We start from the raw sequence: 26,936 nt of genomic DNA, 5'->3' as shown, positions 1-26,936 counted from the left end.
CGAAGCTGACCGGGACAAAGTTTGCAATCTCTACACTATAATCCGGTGCTTTGAGGCGGTGTCGGGTCTATCTGTCAACATGTCCAAATCCGTTATGCTGGGGGTGAACATGGAGGAAGCTGAAACCTCTGAGTATGTGGATCTCTTTCGCTGCTCGGTGGGTCATTTTCCTTCCTCCTTTGTGGGTCTTCCGCTGTGCATCGGAAAGCCTCCCAAGAAGGCCTAGGATAAGGTCATTGAGAGGGTCAGATATTACTTAGCTAACTGGAAAAGTAGGTACCTATCCTTGGGGGGACGCTTAACTCTCATCAAATCTGCGCTATCCAACCTCCCCACTTACTTCATGTCCTTGTTCAAATGTCCGGCATCAATCGTGAAGACTCTGGAAAAACTTAGAAGGGATTTCCTGTGGCCCGGCAAGTCTGAAAAGGATAAATTTCATCTTGTTAACTGGAAGGTGGTCTGCAGTCAGATGAAAGATGGTGGGGCTGGCGTTAGAGATCTTAAACTCATGAACTCTGCTCTCTTGGGAAAATGGATATGGAGGCTGGGGAACGACGACAGCGCCCTCTGGAACAGGCTGATAAAAGCAAAATATGGTTCATCTGAAGGGGGATGGTGGTCAAAAACCTGCAGCAATCACAAAACGTCCACCATTTGGAGAGATATTCAATCCACCAAGTCCACAGTCCTTCATGGCATTTCCTTTTCCGTTGGCACGGGTAATCGCATTCGCTTCTGGTTAGACCCTTGGCTGGGAAATGAAACTCTCTCTTCTTCCTATCTGCACTTATTTCGCGTTGCTAAAGCCCCTCTCATATTGGTTGTTGACTGTTATTCCACAGTTGGTGGAGCCATGGTCTGGAATATTGTCTTCAGGAGAAATCTCAGTGACCGGGAATTTGCGGAGCTTACTGCTCTCCTCCCGCGTCTTTATAATCTCCCGCCTTTCTCCAACGGCCCGGATCGTCTCATATGGAACCCAGATAAGCAAGGCACCTTCTCTGTTAAGTCCCTTTACGGCTTTTTGATCAGTACTCTCCCCCGCCCTGCTGGGCCTTTGCATTACTATGGCTGGAGGTATATGGTCCCACCCAAGATTGCGATCTTCGGTTGGCTGGTCAGAAATAAGAAGGTCCTAACCGTTTACAACTTGAGGAAGTGGGGAATGATGATAACAAATATTTGTGTCTGCTGCATGGCTAACGAAGAATCGGTGGACCATCTCTTCATCCACTGCCCTTATCTCCACAGGATATGGTCGGAATTGCTATCTCGGTTTAATGTCTCTTGGTGCTTCCCGATCTCTACCCCCAGCCTCCTGGACTCTTGGCACGGGGTCAACCGTGGGAAGCAGCGCACCCCTCTTTGGCGTATGGCCCTCCTTGCTGTCTGGTGGGCTGTTTGGACTGAACGGAATAACCGATGTTTTAACGACAGGGCCGACTCCGCGAATGTCACCTTCCTTGGAGCCATTCACTGTTTGGTCGAGTGGGCTGTCTATTCTGTTAATCCTCTGGACTGTAATTTTGAGTTTTTATTGGCCTAACAGCACTGCTACCTCAGCAGTTCAGTCTCCTCTGTACCTTTTCTTCCTTTTTTAATACATTTTCTCACGTTATCTTTCAAAAAAAAAAAAAGGCATATACCAAACATACACCCACTGTTTCTGGTATTAGTAGTGCCTAAGAGGATATTTCACCTCCTATTTATTCATCCAATGATCTTTGAGTAACCATTAGTGTTTCATGGAAAAGATCAGTTTTTCATGAAGAGCTCCGACCTAGCGTGCTGATTTTTATGGGATGATTCATGTTTACATCTATCATAGATGCAGTCATTCCCCCTAATGGATCTTATTTTCTGTACCTTCTTTTGCTTTTCTTTTCTTGCTTTGGTTATTCCTGCATCAAGAACCATATATATGAAACCTTGAATCATATTTAGCAGGTGATGTGTTTGATAAAAAGCATTTATTCCATATTTCGTTATCAATTCACCCCATGGAAGACAGTTGCATAATGTCTAGTCAAGCTTGGTGTCTAGGAAATGGGAATTAGTGATATTATTGTATGATGCATTACTCACTTTGCTCTATTCAATCTTAATGTGTTGTAACTTTCAACTATTAAACAATGATGTCTTCTGAAACTTAGCATGGTATTAACCTATGGACTATCCATATTTTCGGTTCATGACACCATCTTGCTTCTAATCATACCAGTCTATTGAATACGACCAAATTCCATCAGCCATACAAGTTGCAGCTGAATTTGCCTGTTCTCTGATGGCAGGTGCTATTCAAAAGCTCATTATGATGGATATGTCATATGACATGGTGAAATTGTGTAAAGATGCTGAGGCAGATGTGTCTGATAACAATCTTGAAACGCATTTTGTGGTTGGTGATGAAGAATTCCTCCCTATAAAGGAAAGGTATGCTCGGTCCAGCATATGACTGGAGACCATGTTGTGAAGAAAATACATAGGACCTTTGCAAATTCCTTCATAAAATGGGTTGATTGAGGGGAGCATATTTTTTTACTCAGTAATGGATTTTATTTGTGAAGCTCTTTAGATTTGGTAATCAGTTGCTTGGGACTTCATTGGACAAATGATCTTCCTGGAGCTATGATACAAGTATGCATTTCTCTGCATTTGATTACAGATGCTTTTCATTTCTTTCCTTTTTGGTGCATTCGGGTGTCTCCCAAGTTGCCAATGGGGCTGATATTTTGGCTGACTGCCAAACAGATAAGAAGTGGATGATTATCTGTTCCACTGTGACTTTGGGGTGGCAGGGATTTCAGGAACTGCATTGTGTGGAACCCATTTTTCTTGTCTTCTCCCAACCCAAATTAATACATGTAATGTTGCAGGTCTGAACTGAAATGGTTAAGGTTTGATCCAAAATGTTTCAGATATTAATTTGGGTTGAAAAGCATCCTGTCATCCTGACCTTTTGAGGACATCTGAATGAAGCCTTACAGAGAGACAGATACACACACACGGTTTCCGTATTTTTCTGTCTATATGCTGACATGTTATGTGCACCCATGGCAGTGTAGATTGGCTCTGAAGCCTGATGGCCTATTTCTAGCAGCTATTCTTGGTGGAGAGACTCTAAAGTTGTCTATTTTTACTTAAACGAAAGTTTTATTTATTTATTTATTTTAATTTTAGTTGTTCCAGAGCCTGTATAACTTTGAAATTTTGCAATTCCTTGCTGTTTTATTTGCCTCATAACTGGACTGGATGATTAGGGAGCTACGGATAGCATGCACTATAGCACAACTGGAGCGTGAGGGAGGCATCAGTCCACGGATATCTCCTCTAGCACAAGTATGTACCTTCCTTGGATATCTCAATGGTGGGCATGACCTTCCAAGTTTCCAACTTCCAGCTTTACATGCTGGGGTATCATTATTGATCTGTAAAATTAATTCTTGGTACCATTATTGATCTGTAAAATTAATTTTTAGTAATTATTATTATTATTATTGATGCCTGCATATTCTGATGCATGTATAGGCCAGTACGTGCATATTTACAGACGATGTTTTTACGTAAATAAAGATACATCCAGGGACACACACATATATGCACTTGTTGTGTTTCCATGCAGTCTATGTTCTTATCCTGTGTTAGCATCAGCATAGGTGCAAATGGGTGTTCTTCCTCATTCATGTGGGTATAGTATGCCATGTACCTTGCACAGTGTCATAATATTCTTGTTCTATTCACTTATTACAACCAACTTATTAGTTGGTTATTGTGTGGTAAGCATTTTAGCTAGCATATCGCCTGTAATGCAAGAAGACCATACAGTGATACAGTAGTTACTGGATTTAGGGGAGTTGAGGTAATATCTAGTTCTTGTTAGACTTTTTGGTTGTCTTATTCAGGTCAGGGATGCAGGCAACCTTCTGACGAGGGCAGGCTTCACCCTTCCAGGCGTTGACGTTGATGAGTATACGGTCCGATATGATAGCGGTGAGTATTTCTCTTTGTAGTTTTTTTATTTCCAGCTCCACGAAATGGTTGCATGTTCTGACTATATTTGATTACAGGAAGCCATCCTTTTATGGCTCTTGAAGCTGTTGCTTGCATATGTAAACCTTGTTATGTTTGTAGACCTGCACCCTCGTATGTAACCCTCTGCATCAACTGTTAATGACTTGAAGCTACCTGCATTAGTACTTGAAGAAAACAATTGGTATTTTTAATTGTATTCTCCCAACACATGCAAATGTGGCATGTGTGAGAGATCCGGGCTGTCCATCTGGGCTTCCATTATGTTTGTGCCTTGGTCTGGAGTCGAGCTACTCTAGTCATCAGGTGGACCATGCATGAAAAAAATGAATGGTTAAGAAGTCACCAATAGCCCACATCTGATGTACGCATGGCCTTGTGATGACTGGATGAGCTTGACGTTTGGGCCACGAAGCATGTATGGTGGGGCCCTCTGATGAATGGCCTGGGTCTGCACAGTGGTGAGAGGACGATTTGAGATCCTACTCTCGTGAGTAGCCACAGCAGCACCAGCACTCAATAGTTTCATATGGTGGCATAACTAAATCAAGAGGAACGCTGATATGCACTGTGCACTGCATGAAAGTTCTATGCAGTTCCCTCCTCAAGGTGCATGATGTGGCAAACATAAGGTGATCGGAACTGTTGATCTGGTGGTCTGCTGTGTGGATGGGTTATGGGCCAAAAATTGCAGTGACAACTCAGATGAAAATTGTGGTGGATACTTTTATCTGTTTTCTTCAATAAAGTCTTTGATTTATCTTTTAAAAAAAGAAAAAAAAGAAAAAGAAAAAGAAAAAAGTGGTGGATAAATTTAGGCCTGGCTACTCAGCAATACTTTAATTTTTCTTTGGAATTATTCATCTATAGCATTCATACAACTAAATTGCGTTTCCATGTATCTTGATATATTTTCCTATATTTTATAACTGTTTGAATTAGCATCCTTATTTGTTGTTGTTGTTTTTTTTTTTTTTTTAAAAAAAAATAATTATAAATATAATAATTATAATGTTAAATTTCTTTGCCACGTTGGATTTGTCATAGGTGCATGCCTGACACCTCGTGTGTGTGTGTCTGACCAACAACATGTCTGCGTTTAACTTACAAAGGTCATCATGTAGTTACCTAACCTTGACAAGAGGATGATGATCATTAGCCAAGTTCGATCCATGATTTTGGTCATCAAAATGCTTTCGTTACCACATTGCTGCTTGGAGATATTAAAATATATTTCAAAATTGTTATCTTAGAATTATTATTCAGTATATTATCAGTCTTACAGCTATATTATACAATTTATTTCAAACTTGTTACGTCAGAATTATTAATAGTTTATTACAAGTCTTATAGCTATATTATACAATAATGCATAACCATCTGGGTAGAAGAGGATTGATGTTAGGTGGGCACCCAGTCGTCGCTGAACTTCTGCTAAGCAATGATGAAGCTGACTCCAATAGCTGGGACAAGCTAAGATGATGATGCTGATGAAAGAGATGATTATGATGATTATGGTTATCTTGATGATGATGAAGAAGAAGCATATTATTGGATTAGGATTTTGTTGACCTTCACCATGTTGGTGAAAAGTGTTAACCTTTACCTGATCTTATCAGTGAGTATGCTCATTGATCCAGGTTCATTGACCTTGGATAGGCCACTGCTGAAACCCAGATTGATCAGATGGTCTGAACCATGCAAAAAGTAGCCGACAATGTCCATTAACTGGATGATCAATACAATTGTATTGACCATCCACTGAATGGACATTGTCGGCTACTTTTTGCATGGTTCCAACGTCGGGTTTCAAGAGTGGCCTATCCAAAGGTGGCTGTTCTAATGGAAGGCCTAGATAAATGAGCACTAGAACGGCCTAGATAAATGAGCACTGATGAGGGTCTGCGAAAGGATGGCGAAGGTTAGTTAACAAAAACCACAAATTACTGTATACAGTGTGTATATCTTCACAAGCGGCATTTCTTGGATGAAAGTGATATTTGCACTTGGTTGCAATCAACCTATGTAATAGTCTATTGCATTGCCCTTGTGGGAGTTTTGTGCTCTCATTGCCACTCCCAAGCCTGCATAAAGGAGGAGAGTTGCGTCAGATTGGCAGTCAGTGTCAAACTTATGGCAGAACTTCCATCATGAATTGGAACAGTATGACGTAGCTGACCTCAATTAGTTGGGTTAAGGCTTAGATGATGATGATCCAACAGGCTTGGCACATTAAACACCTATTGGGTGACATGTTATTGCACTTGTGTTTCATACTTTCATCGCCAGGAGTAGCAACCTTGTTGTAATATAAACTTGAGAATTTCTCGCAACCTACTTTAGCTGCTGCAACAGTCCTTATTGGTATCAGAAGTCACTGCCTGATCAGTTATCATAAATTGCCCGTTTCTTATCATTCATTTCTGTTTCAATGCAGCTTTGGAGCTGATTGAACATCTGCGGGCAATGGGCGAAACTAATGCTCTTTTTCAGAGAAACAATGTAAGGCTTCTTAGAATATATATAAGTGTCCTCTTGCAATAGATATATACTCTTCCTCGAGTTCTCTTTCGTTATTTTAACTTGTGGTTGTTCAAAGTCAGATTTTAAAGAAGGACACGGCTTTGGCGAGTGCCGCAGTGTACCAGTCAATGTTTGAAGCGGAGGACGGTACTGTGCCAGCAACATTTCAGGTGAAGACAGCATATTAAAAATTTCAGCCATCACTAATGCATCAGTTAATTTATGATGGACTTTGGGATTAACATTACAATAAATATGGTTAAACCCAATGAATACTGGTTGATTAGTAAATCATTCAACGCAATCATTTTGGGTTTGTTTGGATGTACTATTTGTTTGAATTGCAGTCACTGGTCTAATAATTGGAAATAGCCAAATTGTAATCTTCTTTTTAGCATTCACACTGAGGGTTGCATGTCTTCATTATGAATACAAGGAGACATCATTATATTTGTTTGTTATTTCCTTATGATAAAATGAAATATTCTCAGTTCAATTCACTAATGCATCGAAATGCAGCTTTTACCTTTCATCTTTGGAAATCATATTCTCTCTGTCACACCACCCAATTTCCATTCTGTTGTTGAATTTCTCCCAATGATTGGATCCTGTGTTTATTCTAATACCCAATTGATGTTAGACAGGTCGCATGCCTTGTATAGCTGCATGCCTTGTATAGCCGCATGCCTTGTATAGCCAATTAGATGATTCTGTATTTCTAATTTACCTTGTATAGATGGCTGTAGATCTCTATATATTCAACCCCTTTGGGTTTTCTCAAATGCAAGAAAACCAAAGGAGTTCTCTTTGTTTTCATGGTATCAGAGCATACCGATCCTAATTCGGCACCTCTTTCGTCACCGACACCGCCTCCTGACAGATCCGGTCGTTCCTGCGTCATCTCCTGACAAATCCGACCACCCCTGCTGGTCCCTCAGCCCTTCCGCATGCCCCTGTTGCTGCGTTCGATCCAGATCCTGATCCAGCAACCCCTGTTGCTGTTGCTGCGATTCGCTCCATCCCTTGGGTATCTCCTTCTACTGCCTGCTGCGACTCTTCTGCTGCCTGTTACATCCAGAACTTCCTTCTGCTGCTACTCTTCGCGTGATTTCCATTACTTCAGATCTATGGACAAGGACTCATCTCGTACAGAGGCCTCACGTTGTAGTTTTGATGGAACCAACTACAATCTATGGGCCATCCACTTTCAGATCTTCCTCAAGGGTCGTGGTTTGTGGGGACTAATTGATGGATCGGTTACTGTCCCCACTTCCACCGATGCCGACAAATTCGCTGAGTGGGAAAAGAAAAATGGACGGATTATTACCTAGATTCTCGATTCGGTCGATCGGTCCATTGTTGTTGGCCTCACACCTCACCATACTGCTAAGGCAATGTGGGAGCATTTCTATACAATTTATTAACAGAGTAATGCGGATCGGTTATACCGCCTGGAACAAGATCTGGTTAACCTTACTCAGGATGACAGCGATATGCAATCATTCTACTCTAAAATTGTCGCAATTTGGACAGAGATGGCTATGATGGATCATGCATTTTCTCATGACTTTAAGACATTACAAACTATGCACGAGAGTGCGCAAGTTCGACAGTTTCTTATGAAGCTGCCTCCAGAATTTGAGCATTGTCGGGCTGCTCTCCTGAACCGTAGCTCTACTCCTTCATTGAATTCGGTTATTAATGATTTATTGGCTGAGGAATAACGACTGAAAGTTCTCTTACTTCCCCAACTCCGGGATCATCTGATCTGATGCTTGCTGTGTCCACCACTGCGCCAAACCGTGGTTCCACTCCTTTGACTTGTCGCGGCTGCAACAAAGTTGGTCATGTCGTCGCTCAGTGCAAAGATTGATGTGCTTATTGTCGACGGACTGGTCATGGTATTCAGGACTGCCGTTCACGTGTCTATGCATCTTTTTTCGGCCGTGAACGTGGTGGTCGTAGTCATGGTCGTGTTCGTGCTCTTTTTACTATTTCTGCCACTAATTCCTTCGAGCATTCTGGTAGTGATACTGCATCTACTGTCTCTGCTGAAGGTCTTTCCTCACCTTTGACTCATGCGATGCTCCAGCAAATCGTGCAGGCCCTTTCTGCGGCCGGTATGACAGGTATATCCTCATCTTCTACATGGTTCTTTGATTCGGGTGCTTCCAATCATATGATTGGTGCTGTTTCTCATCTTCGCGATATTTGTCCCTACACTAGAAATCAGACTATTTCTACTGCGGATGATACTAGATTACCCATTCAGTCCGTTGGATCCTTGACCTTTTCTCCATCTGTCCATCGCCAGTTTACCCTTCGTGATGTGTTTCATATTCCTAACCTCTCCTCCAATTTAATTTCCGTTGGTCAACTTACATCCAATAACTCCTTAGTCATATTTTTTCCAAACTGTTGTTTTGTGCAGGATCTGACAACGGGGAAGGTACTTGGGATGAGTAGGCGGCATGGTCGTCTGTACGTGCTGGACTTTGATCCATCTGTCACTCCGGCTCGTTGTTTCTTTTCTCCATCTTCATCAGATATTTGTTCGGCAAATAAATTGTAGAAACTGTGGCACTTTCGCCTGGGTTATCCACATTCCGATCGGTTAATTCAGTTATTTTCTTCTGACATGCTAGGAAATATTTCTCTTAATAAAAGTGATTTGGATTATTCTTGTTGTCTTTGAAAAAGTAAGTGTATTCCATTTCCTCCAAGTAATACAAAATCATATTTTATGTTTGAAGTAGTATATACGGATGTCTGGGGTTCTTCACCAATTATGTCTCTCTCTAGGTTATGATACTATGTTATATTCATTGATAATTTCACATGTTACACCTTGATTTACTTTCTGCACTTTAAGTCACAGGTTTTTGAAAAATTCAAGTTATTTCACTTTATGGTGGACACTCAATTTCGGGTACCAATTCAAACTCTCCGCTCTGACTCAGGGGGGGAATATCTCTTAACAGATTTTCGTACATATCTTTACGGTCATAAGATTATTCATCAGACCACCTGTTTTGATACTTCACAATAGAACGGGGTGACTGAACGAAAAAATCATCATATTATTGAAACTGCCAACACCCTGATGATAACTATGAGTGTTCCTCGTTCTTTCTGGGCGGAAGCAATGTTACATTTAGTGTACTTGATTAACCAGATGCTAACCAAAGTTCTGAACAGTAAATCTGCCTACTTTGTTCTCACCGGCTTACCTCTACATATTTCACATTTTGTGTTTTTGGTCGTGTATGTTATGTTCACCTGGCTTCACGTGAACGTAACAAACTATATCCAAAATCAGTAAAATGTATGTACTTGGGATTTCGAGAAACTCAGAAGGGTTTTTGATGTTAGGATCCGGTTTCTCGTCATGTTCGGGTTTCCCGACATGTTGTTTTTCTTGAACATATTACCTTTCATTTATCTGTTGCTCCTCCGCACGCACCAAGCTCTCTTGGTCTTATCGCCTTTCCTGACATTCCTTTTGAATCGAGTACTCTCCCTCGTCCGTTACAGGTTTACTCACTACGACCACGTACAGATCCACCACCTATTACTCAACCCGAACCTACTATACCTGTTGCAGATCCTGAACCTACCTCGATACGTCGTTCTGCTCGTGTACATCGACAATATGATTGCTTGATATGCTCTATGTCTGTCATGAATGCTACTCTAGATACTGTATCTATTCTTACTTCATACACTCAGGCAGCCACTCATGATTGTTGGAGGAAGGCTATGACAGAAAAACTTGCAGCATTGGATGATAATCATACGTGGGACATTGTCATTCGACCCACTGACCAACAATTAATTGGTAGTAAATGGATTTATTCTGTAAAACTCAAATTTGATGGATCATTGGATCGATACATGGCTCGGCTTGTAGCTTAGGGATACAAACAGGAACACATAATTGATTATGATGAGACATTCGCTCCTGTGGCCAAGATGAAAACTGTTCGTACTCTTCTAGCAATGTCATCCGTTCGTTTCTGACCACTCGTTCAGATAGATGTGAAAAATGCTTTTCTTCATGGTGACCTCCAAGAAACAGTATAATTTGCAACCTCCTCTTGGCTCTTTAATCCCTGCCAATAGGGTATGTCGCCTAAAGAAAGCTCTGTACGGCCTCAAACAGGCATCTCGGGCATGGTTCCAACCCTTTTACGATGTTGTTACGGGTGCTGGCTTTACTTAGAGTGGTCATGATCTATCGTTATTTTTGCGCACTACTAATCATGGTATCGTCATTGTTCTCGTATATGTTGACAACCTACTCTTGATTGGTAGTGATGCTACTGACATCTCGGCATTCAAGGACGTTCTGAAATCATCATTCAAGATGAAGGACCTTGGCCCTCTAACAAACTTTCTTGGGCTTGAATTTTCACGTTCTCAACATGGCATCCTGGTCAGCCAGCGTAAATATACAAAGGATCTCGCTTTAGCCTCATTGACGGATCAGAAGACAGTTCAGACTCCCTTATAACTTAACGTTCAATATAGCCGTGACGATGGTCATCTTCTTGTGGATCCCACATTATAGCGCCATTTGGTTGAGAGTCTGGTTTACTTAACAATGACTTGCCCTGATATTGCCTATGCTGTCCAAGTTGTCAGCCAGTTTGTTTCTGCTCATCGGACTCTGCATATGACTGCGGTGTTACGCATCCTTCGGTAGCTACATGGAACTCTAGATCGATCACTGTTCTTCTCCTCTACGGCACCTCTGGACCTTCGTGCTTATTCGGATGCGGACTGGACCGGTTGCGCTCTCACACGACGATCTACCACTGGTTATTGTTTTTTTCTCGGCACTTCTCTCATCTTTTGGAAGTGTAAGAAGCAGGCTACTATTTCCAAATCCAACATGGAAGCCGAGTATCGAGCGATGTCCACTGCTTGTAGTGAGCTTGTTTGGTTACGTGGTCTTCTTTCAGAATTGGGCGTGCATCTACAGAATCCTACTCCACTCTATGTCGATAGTCTGAGTGACATTCAGATTGCTTCCAACCCTGTTTTCCATGAACAGACAAAGCATATTGAAGTTGACTATCACTTCATCCTAGAGAAGTTTCAGTCTGGGCTCATTTCTCTTCCACATGTCGCATCCCATGATCAAATTGCAGACATTTTCACGAAGTCCCTTACTTCTGCACGTCACTCATTTCTAGTTGGCAAATTATTACTTGTCGATGACCAGCATTAGTTTTTGGGATGCATTGTATAGCCGCATGCCTTGTATAGCCACATGCCTTGTATAGTTAATTATATGATTCTGTATTTCTAATTTACCTTGTATAGATGGCTGTAAATCTCTATATATTCATCCCCTTTAGGTTGTCTCAAATACAAGAAAACCAATGGAGTTCTCTTTGTTTTCAATTGAATCCCATTTTTCTCTTGATTTTAGTTGTTTCCCTCATTGCTTGATTTTTAAGGGTTGGTTTTGCTAAGCCATCAGGCACCTCAACAAATGATCATGCCTGTAGATGACCTGGCCCAAAATCAGGTTGCTCCATTGATCAGGCAGCCCACAGGAGTAAGATGAATGTGTACCTTTTGCACTTTCTTTTATGTAATCGTTCATGTATGACCTACATGATGAGTTGACCAGCCTGATTGCTGGGCCAGGTCATTCTCCAAGATGTGGCCCACCTGATGCATGGACTAGGTTGGCTCGTGTGGTCACAAGTGAAGGTGCGGGTAGAGTAACGTATTCAATAACGGTAATGGTAGCCATAACAGCCACCACCATTATCATTATGATACGGGCCATAATGGTCAAAAAACTATTTCAGCCCTGTTACGGACCATTTTTTATGCAGTGGCCGATACGGCCCCATAATGCATAACGGTTCCCACTGTTTCCATTATGTAAGAGCCATTATGTTTGGAATACCTTGGAGTAAAGGGGGGCTTAGCAAAGCTCCATTCAGGAATATCAACAGATGAGACAGCCCAATGCAAGCTGCTAAGATTAAAATGTAATGGATGTGGAGTATAATATGTATAATCATCTCTCTTTTGAAGTTGGTTATTGAGCGTTTGAAATTGACAATGTGCATGGGCAATGTAGGTAATCTACATGACAGGATGGAGAGAGCATTCATCGCAACAAAAGGCGAAGAAGAGGGGTTCTGCCACCATATCATTCAAGGACATCGAGAAGCAATTTGGGAGCAACGGCTAGCCTCGTCTCCATCCTCTTTCGTGGGTTCTTCTCTTGCCAACAAGCATCTGTAATTCGGTATATGCAGAGGGAATGCACCTTATTTGTTTCCAATCTTTTAATCGATTATTTAAGAATGCCTTAAACCAGTTTCAAACCAGATTATTGACATAGGCTTTTGTAATCTATTATCTTGATGTATTTCTCCATTCCTTGCTTGTATGGTCTAGCCGTAGCTCATGAATGTAGCATTATGTTACAACCTTGAATTCATAGGTTCCATTTTGGTTTATCCCTGAAAGTAAAAAGAAAAACGCATGCATGGATAGTTTTCATGGTTCATTGCAAATGCAACGTAGTGCAGTGGTTAAATGTAATAGTTCACATTGCTCAATCGAATAGTGCTGTCACGACTTTCAGCTCATGGCTATGATTCCAGCTGAAGCAAGGATCGGTAGCCCCCCACACAAACTGCGCATTACATGTGCCAACTGTGTGGGACGTCCGAGTGGTGCATAAAGGGTCCCTACCATGAAGATGACTGTACACAAAAATTAGGCTGGTCTATCTATCGGGTGGCCACAGTTTACACTGAATGTGGTTTGGCAAGGTTTTTGAACCTGTCCATTCTTTTTATGTAGTTGTGGCCCACCTAATGAGTGGACCAGCCTGATTTTTGCATGTAGTCATCTTTGAGGTAGGGACCACCTAATGCATGGCTCATGTCTGTCCACTAGCCAGGTTGGCACGTTGCTGTGATGAAGATATGAGTAGCACTAGTTAACTTCTCAAGTCCCTGTCCTTTAAAAATTTGGGTTTATTTTTATTTTTTTATATCAGCCAAATCAAATCATCTGAATATTGCAACTGACATATGACGTAGAGGGATTTCACATTTTAACCTGTTATTTTCTATAGGTACTACTTTTTTCCACATTGGTAATATAGTAGTATAACCTTGTGCTATCGAATTACCATCTGTGTAAAAGAGGGTGCATCAATCAAGAAGGTTGGGTGTAAGTATCAACTTCGCAAGATTCAGTTGGACTTGGATGCCCCAAACCCACCGAGAAAGAACGAGTTCTAAAATGATTTTTCAAAGAAAATGAGCATAATCACAGCCAATGTTAAGGCTTGCCCCTAGAGACCCACCTACGTGATGATCCAGACTGCACTTCTACAATGTCCAACAATGCCTGGCCGCATGTAAAATTCCACACTGATAGGATAATACTCATCGTCCATATATAAAAAACAAAGAAGACGCTAAACAAGTGATTTGGATCAACATGCAGTGGGACTGGAGATGCAAGCAGCTTGTGTGAGCCTTCTTGGCACTTTTTTAACATTCCAAGTAAAATGAAGTACAACCATGATTTGTCTCAAGAGACCTTTGATTTGTCTCTTAAAAAGGATTTTTATTGCTAAAAATGATCACTTCTTCAAATATGAATAAATTTCCTTTAACATCCACTTAAGAATCTCTCTGTCTCTCTCTCTCTCTCTCTCTCTGAAAGTTTACATTCCTAAAGCAAAGACTCTTACAAGTTGATTACAAAACAAGTCATATTAACAACTAATCTAATCCTGAATTAGAATGATTAGCATCTGCAAACGAAGTGCTGCACTCATATAAACTATGAGAAGAACTTGAATGTCTTTGCGTCAAGAATGATTTTCCGTAGTCCTCCGATAGGTGCTAAGATCATTAGTAGCATCCCACTGATGATCGCGAACTGAAAAAAAAAAACCCACCGAGGACAAGACAAGATCATTATCTTATTTACGTAAGTTATAGAATTTCCAGATTCGAGGTTCTTCATTTCCACATACCCATGACAATGTCCAATGGAAGCTGAATGGCTTTGGCTTGCGGAGGACGAGCCATATGATGCAAGGGAGCTACATAAAAACAGTGATCGGGAAGTTATGGAGAGAGAAGATTGCGATAAGATTGGATTGGTTTAGTGGCAGAAACTCACAAAATATGAATTGGGTGCAAACACTAGCCCTCCGAAGAACCCAAGTAGTCCGCCGAAGAAGGGGATGCACACTGCAATGAGTGCTGTGAAAGCTGCAATGAAATGCAGAAGAAATTAGGGAGGAGCAATGTTTAGAGGAGATATTTAAGTTGATGTGTTGTTAGATGCTGACCAACATATGAACTACGCCCAACAAGGCGGATAGGAAGTCCTGGAGTGAATTTTAGTTTCTTCACGAGCAAGGTTTCAATCATGTCAAAGAGGGGCATGGCAAAGACCTGAATCACATTTCATTGGGAACTTATGATAGTCATTAGACAATTTTCACATATGGGTCACCACCACATTCAATCAGTTCTAAGCATTTGATCAAGACTAGATAGTTTTTGGATGATTGGTTAAACTAAAGATTCGGTCTATGTGAACACAAGTGATCATCGTACCTGATAACTCCCTACAACATGTAAAAACACCATGAAATTAGCCATTGCAATGAGCCAAGGAGGTCTCTCTAATGAAAGGAGGATATCGTCTTCTACAAAATTTCCGAATGCCCAATAGCCAGACAAAGCAACTGAGAAATAACAAACAGCAACAATGGCATATGCAACCAAAACGCCTCGCCACATCGGTATCTTGGATGGATTCTCTTCGGAGGTGGGCATCGTCGCTTGAATTTCTAAGACGACGCTGTGTCCCGCATAAGCAAATGCAACTGTTCCCAACGCACTGAATACATCGAATGTAATGTCTGCCGAAGTTGATGATCGAACCCCATAATGACTGCCTGGATGTCTGCCCTTCAGAATCGAAGTGATGAAAGCTATTGCAGAGTAACTGAGAAAACAGAGAGGGATATCAATGCAGAGAGACTGGAAAATCATTTCTTAAAAATTGAATAATCTATTAAAGAGAGATGATCTGATCTTCAGAGTACAGGCCAAACACTACTGTGTATGCTATTCACTATCAATTGATCACATTAGCCAATGGTGATGAGTCTGTCATGCACATTATCTTAAGGCATTCATTCACTCAGGTGGGCCACCCTCTCATCACCAGTGTCCAAGTAAATCATACACAAAATGTCTGGAAAATGCCCCATAAATGTATCATTTTACTAAACATATATTTTGTTACCTAAAAGACATCACTGCGGCGAGCAACGAAACGGATTTTAGAGAATTGAAATTTGGAGATTGAGAAAGTATCAGTTGCACAAATGCGAAGATGAGGATGAAATATGTCTTCCTAATCGAGCCAACTTTCAGGGATACTATCTCGAAGAACTTCTTCAATGATATTGCGCCGGTGACCATATACACTATGTTTGAAGCTGCTTGAACTATCACTTGTTGTGGCATAACAATCCAAAATCCTAACCTCGGACCAAAAGCATGCTGACCCAATTCATGGTAGCGATCTAATCGCTTCCCGGGTATATCCTCATGCAGTTCTACCATTTGCCACAAAGTATACAATGTGACTGTCCATGAAATAGATAATGCAATGATGCCAGGAACCCTGAAAGAAGGAAAAAAAAAAAAATAGAAGAAGAAAAGAAGAAGAAGAGAAGATAGAATTCTAATATGAAACTTCATCCCTCCCAATAAAACAAATTATAAATTAAACAATGCTGATTTTCATTGAAAGATGATTAGAGAAGACGGTACCATCCGAGTTGCGACATTGCAAATGGTAGGCCAAGGACTCCGGCGCCCACCATTGCAGTTACATTGTGGAAGGCTGAATAATACCATTTTGCCTCACGAGAAGCTGTGACAGGTAACCATTTCTCCAAGTACGTCTCATTTACATGCTTGGGTAAGTAACTACTTGAGCTTTCCTTGTTTCCCGTATCCTTCTCTAGGCGATTTAACTGTATTTTCCTTGTAGTATTAGCACCATGAATTACATCTTTTACTAACTAATCAAGCAATCTAAATAAGGCATGCAGGTATTACACCATACACTAATAAGCATTTGGATTGGCAAGTAATCAAGCGTGAAGCAATTATAGAGAATAACAAATTACATATTCTCAAGAATGTTCCATCTATGGTTGTTAATCAGCTAAGCATGTATAGACTGAGGCTTGTCCAAGACCCAATTCACCGTTTTAGTTGTCGTCGTCATCTAGCCTTGTCTCAACCATTTTAGGTCATCTTATTTTCATGATTACTTGGTAAAAGTTTAACGACTGGCTGTAGACAATACATCATCCCTAGTTCTTAAAACTTCACATAGACACTCACATAAGAAAATTGAGTTAGAGATGACAATGATGAGGATGATGAAGAAATGAAGATAATGATTAATAACTTTATGAAATTCTTTAAAAAGAATAAAGGAAAGGATGATGACAAAATGGAAAAATCTCTTAAGACTAGGCGTATAGGTAAACCCTTCAAGAAGTCGAGAGAAATCTAATGTCACAACTGTGAGGATTATGGACATATTGCTTCCGAACACATTAGCAAAGTAAGATCCAAAAGCAAGGCTATAACGACAACATGGGTGATATAGAAGAGTCTGAATCCGATTCATGAGACTTCCTTATTGATGAAGACATTAGACACTTATGTGTTTTAATGGCCTCCACCACTGCTTCCCTCCTTAGAGACTTGGGAGACCGTAATACATTGAAAGGGGATAGATGACCTTAGAAGGTCTATGTGGACTTAATAGGTAAACATGAGGATTTGAACAAAATGATAGATTTTTTTGTGCAAATGAAGCGTAGGTGTTTCTCCTTTAAATATCTCTCTTCTAAACTTCATATCAAAGAGATTTAAGTTACATTCTTTGTGATTAATCACTTGGAATGAGCATTTCAAGCTCCATTTGAAGATGAACTTGATCTCCTCAATGTTTTAGAGATTAGGCACTAAACCTAATCTTTGTCTAAATTCTCCAGAACACACATCTAGGTGAATTCCTATTAGGAATCACCTAAAATCTTTAATTGTAAGAGATTCATCTCAACTTCCACCATCTTGATCACCTTATTAGAGCATTATATGCAAAGCGGTTAATTGTAAGAATGAAGGCATCTGCATAAATGATTGTGGGAGTAATTGAAAGGCTGATTGAAGCACGCGAGAGCATTGATTAAGCATCTCAAGCAAGGGGCTACAACATGGTTCAATTTGACAAATAATTTGTCAATTGTAGAGTCCATACACTCATTCTTATGTGTGATTGGGTGTAGAGTTTATCATCCAAACTCGAATAAGTTTTTGTGTAGGACCTAGGTTCTTGTATAGAGCTGAATTCACCAGACACGGGTGTATACGTGTTAGTCTCCATAGGGGAACCTCCGATGAGAGTGTACATAAGACTTTCGATTGGACCACTAGTTGTTATTGGTTAGCCAATAGAAAATCAATTAAGTCTCTGTGGGAGCCACCGACACGGGTGAAAACGTGTTTCTCCGATACGAGAGTGTACGTGTAGGTTAGTTATTAGCTCAGGAGAATTCATCGTAAATGTTAGATGTGAACTTAATTTAAAACATTCGATAGTGAAATATCGGTACTCTCGAGGAAAATACGTTTGCCCGGAAGTGAAGTAGGCAAGTAACTAAACCATTATATTTGCTTGTATTTGTTATTGTCTTTTAAGCACATTTCTATTAATGCTTTTGAGTTTGATTGATTGAATTAAATAAATGCTAGGCATATAACTGCTCTCACACACACATAAAATTAATATCTCTCTTATAGGCTAATTGCTTGCATTGTCGCATCTTTTGTATTCTACGTGATTGAACCTATTAGCCTTGAAAGCTTAAGTACCTATTAGCCTTGAAAGCTTAAATGTTATTTATCTTATTAGTTTAAATTGATAAATTAATTTAATTAAGTAAAATTTTTTAAGTAACCTTATTTACCCCTTTGTACGTCTTAGTCATAATTTTAAACTTCATTAAACTTTCGAATACCGTGGTAGACAATTTACACAATTTTAATTTTATAAGAAGCAAACTAATATTAACTGCCTTAAAATTCTAATTAAAAGATCTAAACTTTCAAACCTACGAAATAACAATTAAGAAATTGTTGCATTCAAGAGAAAAGACTTTAATGACCAAAATATTTAAATATTCATTTAAAAATTCTAATCATCTTCGATATCTCAACTTTATCCCAATTAATTACGATCTGCTGCCTAAATCTTGTTCAGTCTATTTCCCTTTTCCCAAAACTTCAAAATCAATTGAGTAGGAAAAAAAAACACTACAGTAGTAATACAAATACTACGAAGACTGCATGGTCCGGCTAAAATTGAAATTAGATTTAATCTTGAATACGTGGGATCTGCTGCCTGAAAGGGCCCTTAATCAAGAAGAGAGCATCCATGGTGGGGAGACATTGAGGTGAACCGCCAGTGTGGAACATGTAGGTAAGATCATGGCAATATATCAGGTGGGCCACACTTTACATTGATTTCTGGGCCATTGGTGATTTTACTTCCAACCGTACTTTCTTCGTAATAATGTAGCCGATACAATGATTGGATTGGCCAGATCTTTGACCCATCGAATGTCTACGGCCGGATTTACTTAATGATTGACCAATCCGGGAGATTTTTAGGGCATTGTACATCCATGGCAGGACACATCATTCTATCGGATCGGATCAATCCAATGCAGATCTACTTGTACGATATACGGAGGAGTCTATGCCTATCCTTGAGTGAAAATAATGAAATTCTTCTCCCTAATTATAAGTAATTATAAAGTCATATCTAATGAAATAAATACTGCCATTGTTTAATTAGAAGTTTTATTGATGCTTAGGGAAAAAAATCTCACTAACAAGAGCAATAAACAGATCAAAATGAAAAAAAAAAAGAAACAAAAAAAAATAATAAATGACATTTTCTTTTTAAATGAATTGAAATCTCATAATTAGTGATGAGAGAAAGAGCTTCCACAATATCTTTGCAGACTTTTTTAATTTAAAAAAAAAAAATCCGAAAAACCTAATTTAACCAACACAAGTGATGGGTTTGATTGAAAAAAGATTGTAAAAAAAAAAAAAACATTTTAAGCTGGGATTAGATATTGTTCATTAATATTTTCACATTAAAACTATTCTAATCATCTTGCACTTAGAAAAAATTTCATTTTAACATAAGACGGCATGCAAATGGAAAACACGCTTTATAAATCACATTAACAAATTGATTTTAATCATAAAAAAGAAGTTGTTGAATCATACCTCAGGCATTCTTGTCTTCTCTCTTCTCTCTTCTTCTTCTTCTTCTTTTTTTTCCCCCCTTTTTCACTCTTTTTATTTATTTATCTTGAAATATGTTTGTGTATATATAATAAAGAGTTAATTAGAGTGGATAAGTAGGGATTAGTCTTTCTTCTCATCACTTTTCATACAAGAGAACTAATTTGAGCAAGTTACGTAAATCCACATGATAATACCTAAAAGCCGATAAGATAAAATCTTATTTGTGTGCACTTGTGCCATCCATCAAAGCATGCTTGATGGGGCCCATACAAGCGATGATCCAATGATGGAGATTTTTGTTCAATTGGGTCTATCTCAGATGGGGCATGATCAAAAGGCCATGCTGAATTGAGGTTTCTGGACGTAGTTTCTAACCTATGAATGTGGACCGTTGATTTCTTTGGTTTCCAACCGTCCCTTTAAATGCAGTTAATGTGATGGCTAGAAACGATCTTTCTGTCCTTATTTTAGATGATTTCTCATCAAGGTTAGGTTGCAGAAAATGGAGGGTTGAGATTATTCAGATTTGTTCGCATGTGGCCCCCAACGAGCCACGCATGGTGCGTGGTAGTAACTTGCGACTTACACGGGAACTAGGTAACGAAAAATACAATAACCGAATTTTGCTGGGGTCGTCTAGAGAAGCGGTAGAACAGGATCTGACGATTTCTGTCAGATGTGAATCTAATTAGAAATTCCATCAGCATACAAAAGTGAATGAATCCCGACCGTTCATCTAGTGGGTAGCACATGGAAGACCACAACCCAGAAATATACTCATGGATGGGTCCCTTCTCAGGTAGCCACACTTATATGAACAAAAATGGACGGTTAGAGAAGGAAGTTAGTGGCCCAAATCAATGTACGTGTACTCTCAAAGGATGTGTGGTTTATGAAGGAGCGGATCTGCTTGATGAATGACTGAGATTTTCTTGAGCTAAAATCTGGATGGTAATGAACGTTCAAGATTTCTCACATGCACTGCATGCACGTGTGTTGCTTGCTTGCTGATCAATGTGGGCCTGAAAATGGCTTTCCACGAACAGGAATTGTGGCACTTGTGATGGGAAGGATTTCCCATATCCAGCATCTCAACCGTGCAGGTGGCCACATCTTGAGCAATCTAACCGTTGATCTGGTGGGCCACCACATGTACGGATTGTGTGGCAAAAAAATAGCGGCACCCATCAGATCTTGCCCCAATGATCAATTTTTCTTTATCGTGTAAGCTACAAAATCATGGCTGATGACCGTGTGATTTTGCAACTACTGTGCCGTCTTGTGGTGGTCCACTAGATTAAAGGTTGCCATTGCCTAAAAGGGAGTAATATGAACCGTGAAGATATTGGAGAAAGGCAACCGACAGCTTAAACAAGAAAGGGGATATATAAGTAGAGAAGCGCTCGTACTTCACTACGTGTGCACCTTGCTATCTATCAACCGTCGGATCAGGTCCACCGTCAAGGTACTCTTAAAGGGTCGTGGATTGCGTCCTACCCCCGTCCGTCCCTGCCCCGAAGGGGCAGTTCTGTGGGCGGGCCCACCGTGATGTATCTGTTCATCCAAGCCGTCTATCCCTTTTTTCGGATTATTTTAAAGTATAAAAACAAAAATGAGGCAGATCCAACGTTTAAATGGACCGTACCAAAGATTACTCTTGCATTTAATACTTTGTGTATTTAATGCAACCAAGCTTATTATTTAGTGTGGTCTACTTGAGCGTTGGATCTTCATGCCTTAAAATGATATGAGAAAAGGAATTGACGGCTTGGATGTACAGATAAATCACGGTGGGCCCACCCACAGAACTGCCCGTTCGGGGCTAGAGATGGGCGGGGGTAGGACGCAATCCGCGTCCCTTTTGAAGTAGTTTGAAAAAGAGAGTTTCCTCACCCAGCACCTCCGTTAGAGAGAGAGTCTCTCGCTGGCACGCCTCTGTCACGGATTTTCTGCCAAAACCTTTGGAAGTTGTTGCGCACGAAACTTAGGTGCGACCCACCTTGATGTTTGTGAGAAATCTATCCCGATCATCCCTTTTTTGAGCTCATTTTAGGATTTAAGACGTGGATTTCCTGCCAAAACCTCGCTATCAGGGAGTTACTGCGCTGTGATGCTAGGTGGGGCCCACCGTGAAGTTTGTGAGAAATCTACTCCGTCTATCCAATTTTTCAGATCATTTTAGAACAAGAGGCCAAAACTCAACTTAAGCCAAAATTCAAGGTGCCCATGCGAAAGTAAACAGTTTGGATTCAGTGACCACATATGAAACATTTTCATGGACACAAACTTTTAATACCAGGCTGAAATTTTTTATTTTTTCACTTCATCCTAGTAGAAATGGCTTTATAAACGGTTTGTATGGAATATAAACATCAAGTGGAGCCCAAGAAGGTTTCAACGGTAAGAAACTCTTTCTTCTCCCTGGAATGGCCTCATTGAGTTATGGATCCATTTGATTTTTAGTCTCATGTCCTAAATTGATCCGAAAAAATGTATGGACGGAGTGGATTTCTTCAGAATATAACGGTGTGCCTCACGTAGCATCCGAGTCAAACTCTGAAATGGGCATCCAAAAAGGAGGGAGCGTTACGGTAACACCGTCGGAAGCACATCACCAAGTTCTGTGGACCTCACTGTGATCTATGTGTTATATCCACACCGTCCATCCATTTAGAGAGATCATTTTAGGGCATAATACAAAGGCTGAGGCAGATCCAAAACTCAAGTGGAGCCACTACAGAAGACATGATAAAGTTATCTAGGATTTCAAATCTAATTCCAAAGCCTCGTGGCTTCCTTAGAGCCCACCCTGTTCAAAAAAAGAAAAAGAAAACAAAAGGAAAAGAAAATGAAAATGGAAAGGCAGTGACGTGCGAAACTCGACCATATGTTCTCCTTTACCTTCCTTCCTTGTCGCACAAGCAACCGCACCCGAATCGGGCTTTGACTGTCCATTAGGATGGGACCCACGTCTCGATCTGAACCATCCATCAGTTTTGCATTCTTGTCAACCTCAACCATTGAAAACTTTTGCCTAATAGCTCCCTATGAGGCCCACCTGATCAACCGATCAACCTTGACCAGCTGACCATAATGAACGGCCTTGATTTCTCTTTGAATCATCTCTGTGAGTCCCACCGTATTTTCTAAAACTAACAAAACATAACAAAAGTGACCAATGCAACCTCCCAATTTTCTCTCCCCTCCTCCGTGATACAACTGCACACCGTAACACATCTATGGCCATCAACCCACCGTCCAAATGGGAGTGGCCCACCAATTTGAACCGTCTATTAAGAAGATACCCACCGTTAGCTCCAGCATCAGATTTCAACCGAGATGTACCAAAGATAACTCCGACTCTTCTCCACACTCGATGAGAAATGTGAGACATTATTAACAAGCTTCCAACTACAATATTCACTAACCAAGTTCATTGAAGCTTCAAAAGCCACCTTCCTTAAGCCCTGTGGGACGAGCCATCTAAAACAAACGGCACATTGAGATTTATCTTGTACAAGAATCCACCATTGAAGACCATGGCATCTCATTCATTAAGTAGCCACCAGCGTATGATCACCAAATCTGAGCCAAGAACAACACCAGCGTGTAGATCAGTCCGAGATCTGAATGAAACCGCTGAAGCTCAAGCGATCACATCGCAGCTAGCTTTCTTTGTGCCACAGAAACTCCAGAGCCACGTTTTCTAAAGACATATGTGTACGTCCATTAAGACTTCAGATAACCTCCATCATGAGAAAGAGATTAAAGATATAAATAAAAAAGAAAATGGAAGAAAATAAATCAGTGAGAGGAAAAGAGAGCAAAGCATTTCGAATCGCTTGGTTCGTTGTTTTATCCCATCTGAGTTGTTATTCCGACACATTTTGAACGAGATCATAAGAATGAATTAGAAAAAAAAGTCTAGAGGAAATGAGAATAAAAGAAAAAAGGAAGAAAGAGACGCATGCAGTTTCATCGACTTGACTCAGTGATTCAACCCGGTGACCCATCGGTTTGATCATTAGAGCTGATTCCAGATTCCGACTTTGAGCCATTTATCAGTTACTTTTCTATCCTCCATCATCCAATTCCATATGTTAGAGCTAGTAGCCTGGAGTCGAGTCGACTAACTGAGTCAATTCAGTCATTTGACATGTTGTTTTCTTATATTTTAATATTAGAGAATCAGAAATGTTAGTATAGGATATAATAAATCAGCATGTATGATTTTTGAGTGGGGATGTCATCATTTTTCGTTGAAAACATTTAATGAGTGCTACTAGTTTAAGTGTGTCAAGCTTGAGTTTAAGCGAAACCGGGCCCTAACCATCTTCCCATTGAAAATCCTACGGTTGCAATGTAACTTTGCGTTAACAAGTGGATTTATATTCTTGTCATAATGTATTATTGTGTAAAATAAATTCATTTAATAGTATTTTACATGTTGTAGATATAATTTGTTTAACTATTATTACATGTAGATTGAATTTAAATAATTATAATAATGTGTTTTGAACTGGATTTACTATTATTGTTACATGTTATAGATTGAAATTATTTTATTATTGTTACATTTTGTAAATTAAATTTAGTTGTTTACTATTACATGTTGGAGAATAAATTCATTTGATGATTATTGTTATAACACTCCGTACTTTTTAGTACTCGAGTGTTACTGTGTAACCTAATTTAATATAAATACAAACCTATGTTAAGCAAATATTTACGTTCATTCTAATCTAAATCCGACCATTGAAAGAAATCCTCATTATTAAATCAAGCGATCCTACTGTTGAATTAAACGAATCAACCGAATGTCAGAAATTAGGAATTAGACGTACGTTTACTTGGAGTGGCTCACTTTAATGTAAAGTAATCCCAATATCAGGGTTTGTAGCTAAATAACTCATAGTGAGGAGTCTCATATCTTAAATATAAGTATAATAAGAAGATAAATGAATAACAATGTATAGGTAATAATAATGATAATAATAATAATAATTAAATATTTAATGATATAAAGTCATGAGATGGATAGTTCTAATAACCTAAAGAGTGAGACCCATAAAATGATAAAAGAAAACGTGCATAGGTGAAGTAAAAATAATAATAAAAAAGTGAAATAAACAATGATAATAATAAATAGTTTATGATAAAGTAATAATAATAAAATAAATATTAATATTAGTATTTGGTTAGTAATTTATTATGAAAGTCTTACAAATGACCCATTAGGATCTTTTAACCGTTGATGTTTAAATTCGGAACGGTCCGACCGTCAGATCAGCAAGAATCCATAAATAGGGCCCAAATCAAGTTGCCCCACCTAGGCATTATATATGCCTGATATTTGATCAAGGGCCCTTCTTGGGACCTCCAAAGTGGAATGAATGGTATGGATTGTACAAAACATCGCCTAGGGCCCCACACCTATTGCATGTGTGCACCAAGAGTGGTGCACCGCAGGTGCACTAGACCAGGGATCTAGTCAAATCGGGTCTGACCCATTCCTAGCCAAAAAGGCCAAGGCCTCTTTCGCTTTTCCCGCCTGCGAGTGGTTTTAAACGAACGATGTTCGTTTGTTACATACGTGGCCCACCATATCAAATCAGCTAGGAGATCCGAACCGTGAATATGATAGAGAACCTACGTTATACCAAAATACAACATTTATTTCTACTGAAATCCACTAGGATGTGCACAGTGTTCTGATGAACTGGGCTGGCATACAGGCAAGGTTGTGTTTCTAACCGCCCTAAAACCAATCCATCGTGATCAAGGTGGGCCACCTTGAGCCGATCTAAACCGTTCAGGTTGTAGTATTATCAAATAAATTCAGGATAGTGAGAGTCTCATAGATCCATGCATACGTGCATATGCAGAAATTCAGCCCAAAGTCACCCTCTCAGGAGCATTCCATTTCCAAAAATGGAAACTGCTCCTTTCCCTTCGATGCCAGTTGTTACGATCCGCGTGAGCTCTATCTCCCTACATCTTGGCCGTCCATTCGGTGAATCCTATCCCTCCATTCAGCGCGGTTTAGTGCTTTCTCAATACCAGTGGAAAACCAGCGGCCGGTTTGGCTTTGACGGCTTCGTACGGGAGCTGTTGCAAAGCAAAACAAATCCCAACCATTTATTCTCGATCCTACGGTCCATGATTGTTGGAGGAACTCTAAATAAGAGATAATTCAATTACCATAGGGTCCATCTCCATTCCTTGCAGTTGGAAGGAGAAAAACGCCCGTTCCCTTCTTCCTTCAAAACCACCACTCAAACGTCCATGGAGCTTCATTTTTCTCCTTCTTCAGCCTTCCTAGGACAGGTCATAATCCTTCAGAAACTCCGTTTTGGAGAAATACCAAGCGAGCCCAGATCTGCCATTAATGGCAAGTTGTCTTCCTCGATAAGAAACTCGCGTGTTCGCCCTTACCGCACACCCGACCTCACGTCTGTTTCATTCGGTAGGGTCACACGGGTATGGTTTCATTGTCGTTAGATCAGCTAAGGTCATCACAACAAGAGTCATAGCAACATCCAGTGTTGTGTGAGCCTTTCGATGCATGAAAACTCACTCATCGCTTGAGCTGACTAGTCCGTTCTGGTGCGAGTCCAACTTGTTACTGGACCTCCAGCAGATGAAAAGAGAGAGATCAGTGAAGGATAAGGCAAGAGAGAGGAAGAAAGTTCGAGAAGAGAGTGCGGGTTCCGCTATTGTCATGCTGCACTAGCTCGAACCGGGCCGAGTTTGGGTCGAGTCAGGCCGGGCTTGGCCTCCATTGTTGGATGTTTCCGGTAGGAAGAAAATAGAAGAGAGAGAGAGAGAGAGAGAGAGAGAGAGAGAGAGAGAGAGAGAGAGAGAGAGAGAGAGAGAGAGAGAGAGAGAGAGAGAGAGAGAGAGAGAGCTCTTACTGATTGGATCCTCTAGTCACTGGCGAGTCAAGACTCAACCAGT

At 40.2% G+C, this 26,936-nt stretch overlaps 2 protein-coding genes across 6 annotated transcripts in view; one reads left to right on the top strand and one right to left on the bottom strand.

Moving 5' to 3' along the window:
* Positions 1–13,086, top strand: part of LOC131242783 (putative methyltransferase At1g22800, mitochondrial) — a 33,244-nt gene extending 20,158 nt beyond the window's left edge. The window contains exons 4-11 of one of the 5 annotated variants that reach the window (XM_058241661.1): positions 2,295–2,436; positions 2,571–2,640; positions 3,064–3,128; positions 3,264–3,342; positions 3,906–3,993; positions 6,470–6,534; positions 6,632–6,725; positions 12,659–13,086. In XM_058241661.1, the coding sequence (XP_058097644.1) occupies positions 2,295–2,436; positions 2,571–2,640; positions 3,064–3,128; positions 3,264–3,342; positions 3,906–3,993; positions 6,470–6,534; positions 6,632–6,691 (569 nt within the window). In that variant the 3' untranslated portion in view covers positions 6,692–6,725; positions 12,659–13,086. Of the gene's footprint in view, positions 1–2,294; positions 2,437–2,570; positions 2,641–3,063; positions 3,129–3,263; positions 3,343–3,905; positions 3,994–6,469; positions 6,535–6,631; positions 6,726–7,380; positions 7,552–12,658 lie in introns of those variants that run through there. The other 4 variants (XM_058241659.1, XM_058241658.1, XM_058241662.1 and 1 more) reach the window with 4 other exon arrangements.
* A 1,149-nt stretch (positions 13,087–14,235) lies between these two features.
* Positions 14,236–20,006, bottom strand: LOC131244410 (lysine histidine transporter-like 5). Its single transcript, XM_058244020.1, has 8 exons — positions 19,959–20,006; positions 16,407–16,612; positions 15,874–16,257; positions 15,177–15,570; positions 14,906–15,011; positions 14,734–14,825; positions 14,585–14,653; positions 14,236–14,487 (listed from the first exon to the last, which is right to left on the bottom strand). The coding sequence occupies exons 1-8, from the start codon at positions 19,965–19,967 to the stop codon at positions 14,389–14,391; spliced, it is 1,359 nt and encodes a 452-aa protein (XP_058100003.1). The 5' UTR covers positions 19,968–20,006; the 3' UTR covers positions 14,236–14,388.
* Positions 20,007–26,936: the final 6,930 nt, after the last annotated feature.

This window comes from Magnolia sinica, chromosome 4 (genome assembly GCF_029962835.1).
Source record: "Magnolia sinica isolate HGM2019 chromosome 4, MsV1, whole genome shotgun sequence".
Taxonomy (NCBI): Eukaryota; Viridiplantae; Streptophyta; class Magnoliopsida; order Magnoliales; family Magnoliaceae; genus Magnolia; species Magnolia sinica.
Note: the sequence above shows the minus strand (reverse complement) of the source record. Positions and strands in the feature narration are given on the sequence as shown.

Coding starts and splice junctions, on each gene's coding strand:
- LOC131244410 (XM_058244020.1), bottom strand. Junction 14,654..14,733: donor TTGCACCCAATTCATATTTT/GTGAGTTTCTGC, acceptor GTTTTTATGTAG/CTCCCTTGCATCATATGGCT. Junction 14,488..14,584: donor TCCATTGGACATTGTCATGG/GTATGTGGAAAT, acceptor TTTTTTTTTCAG/TTCGCGATCATCAGTGGGAT.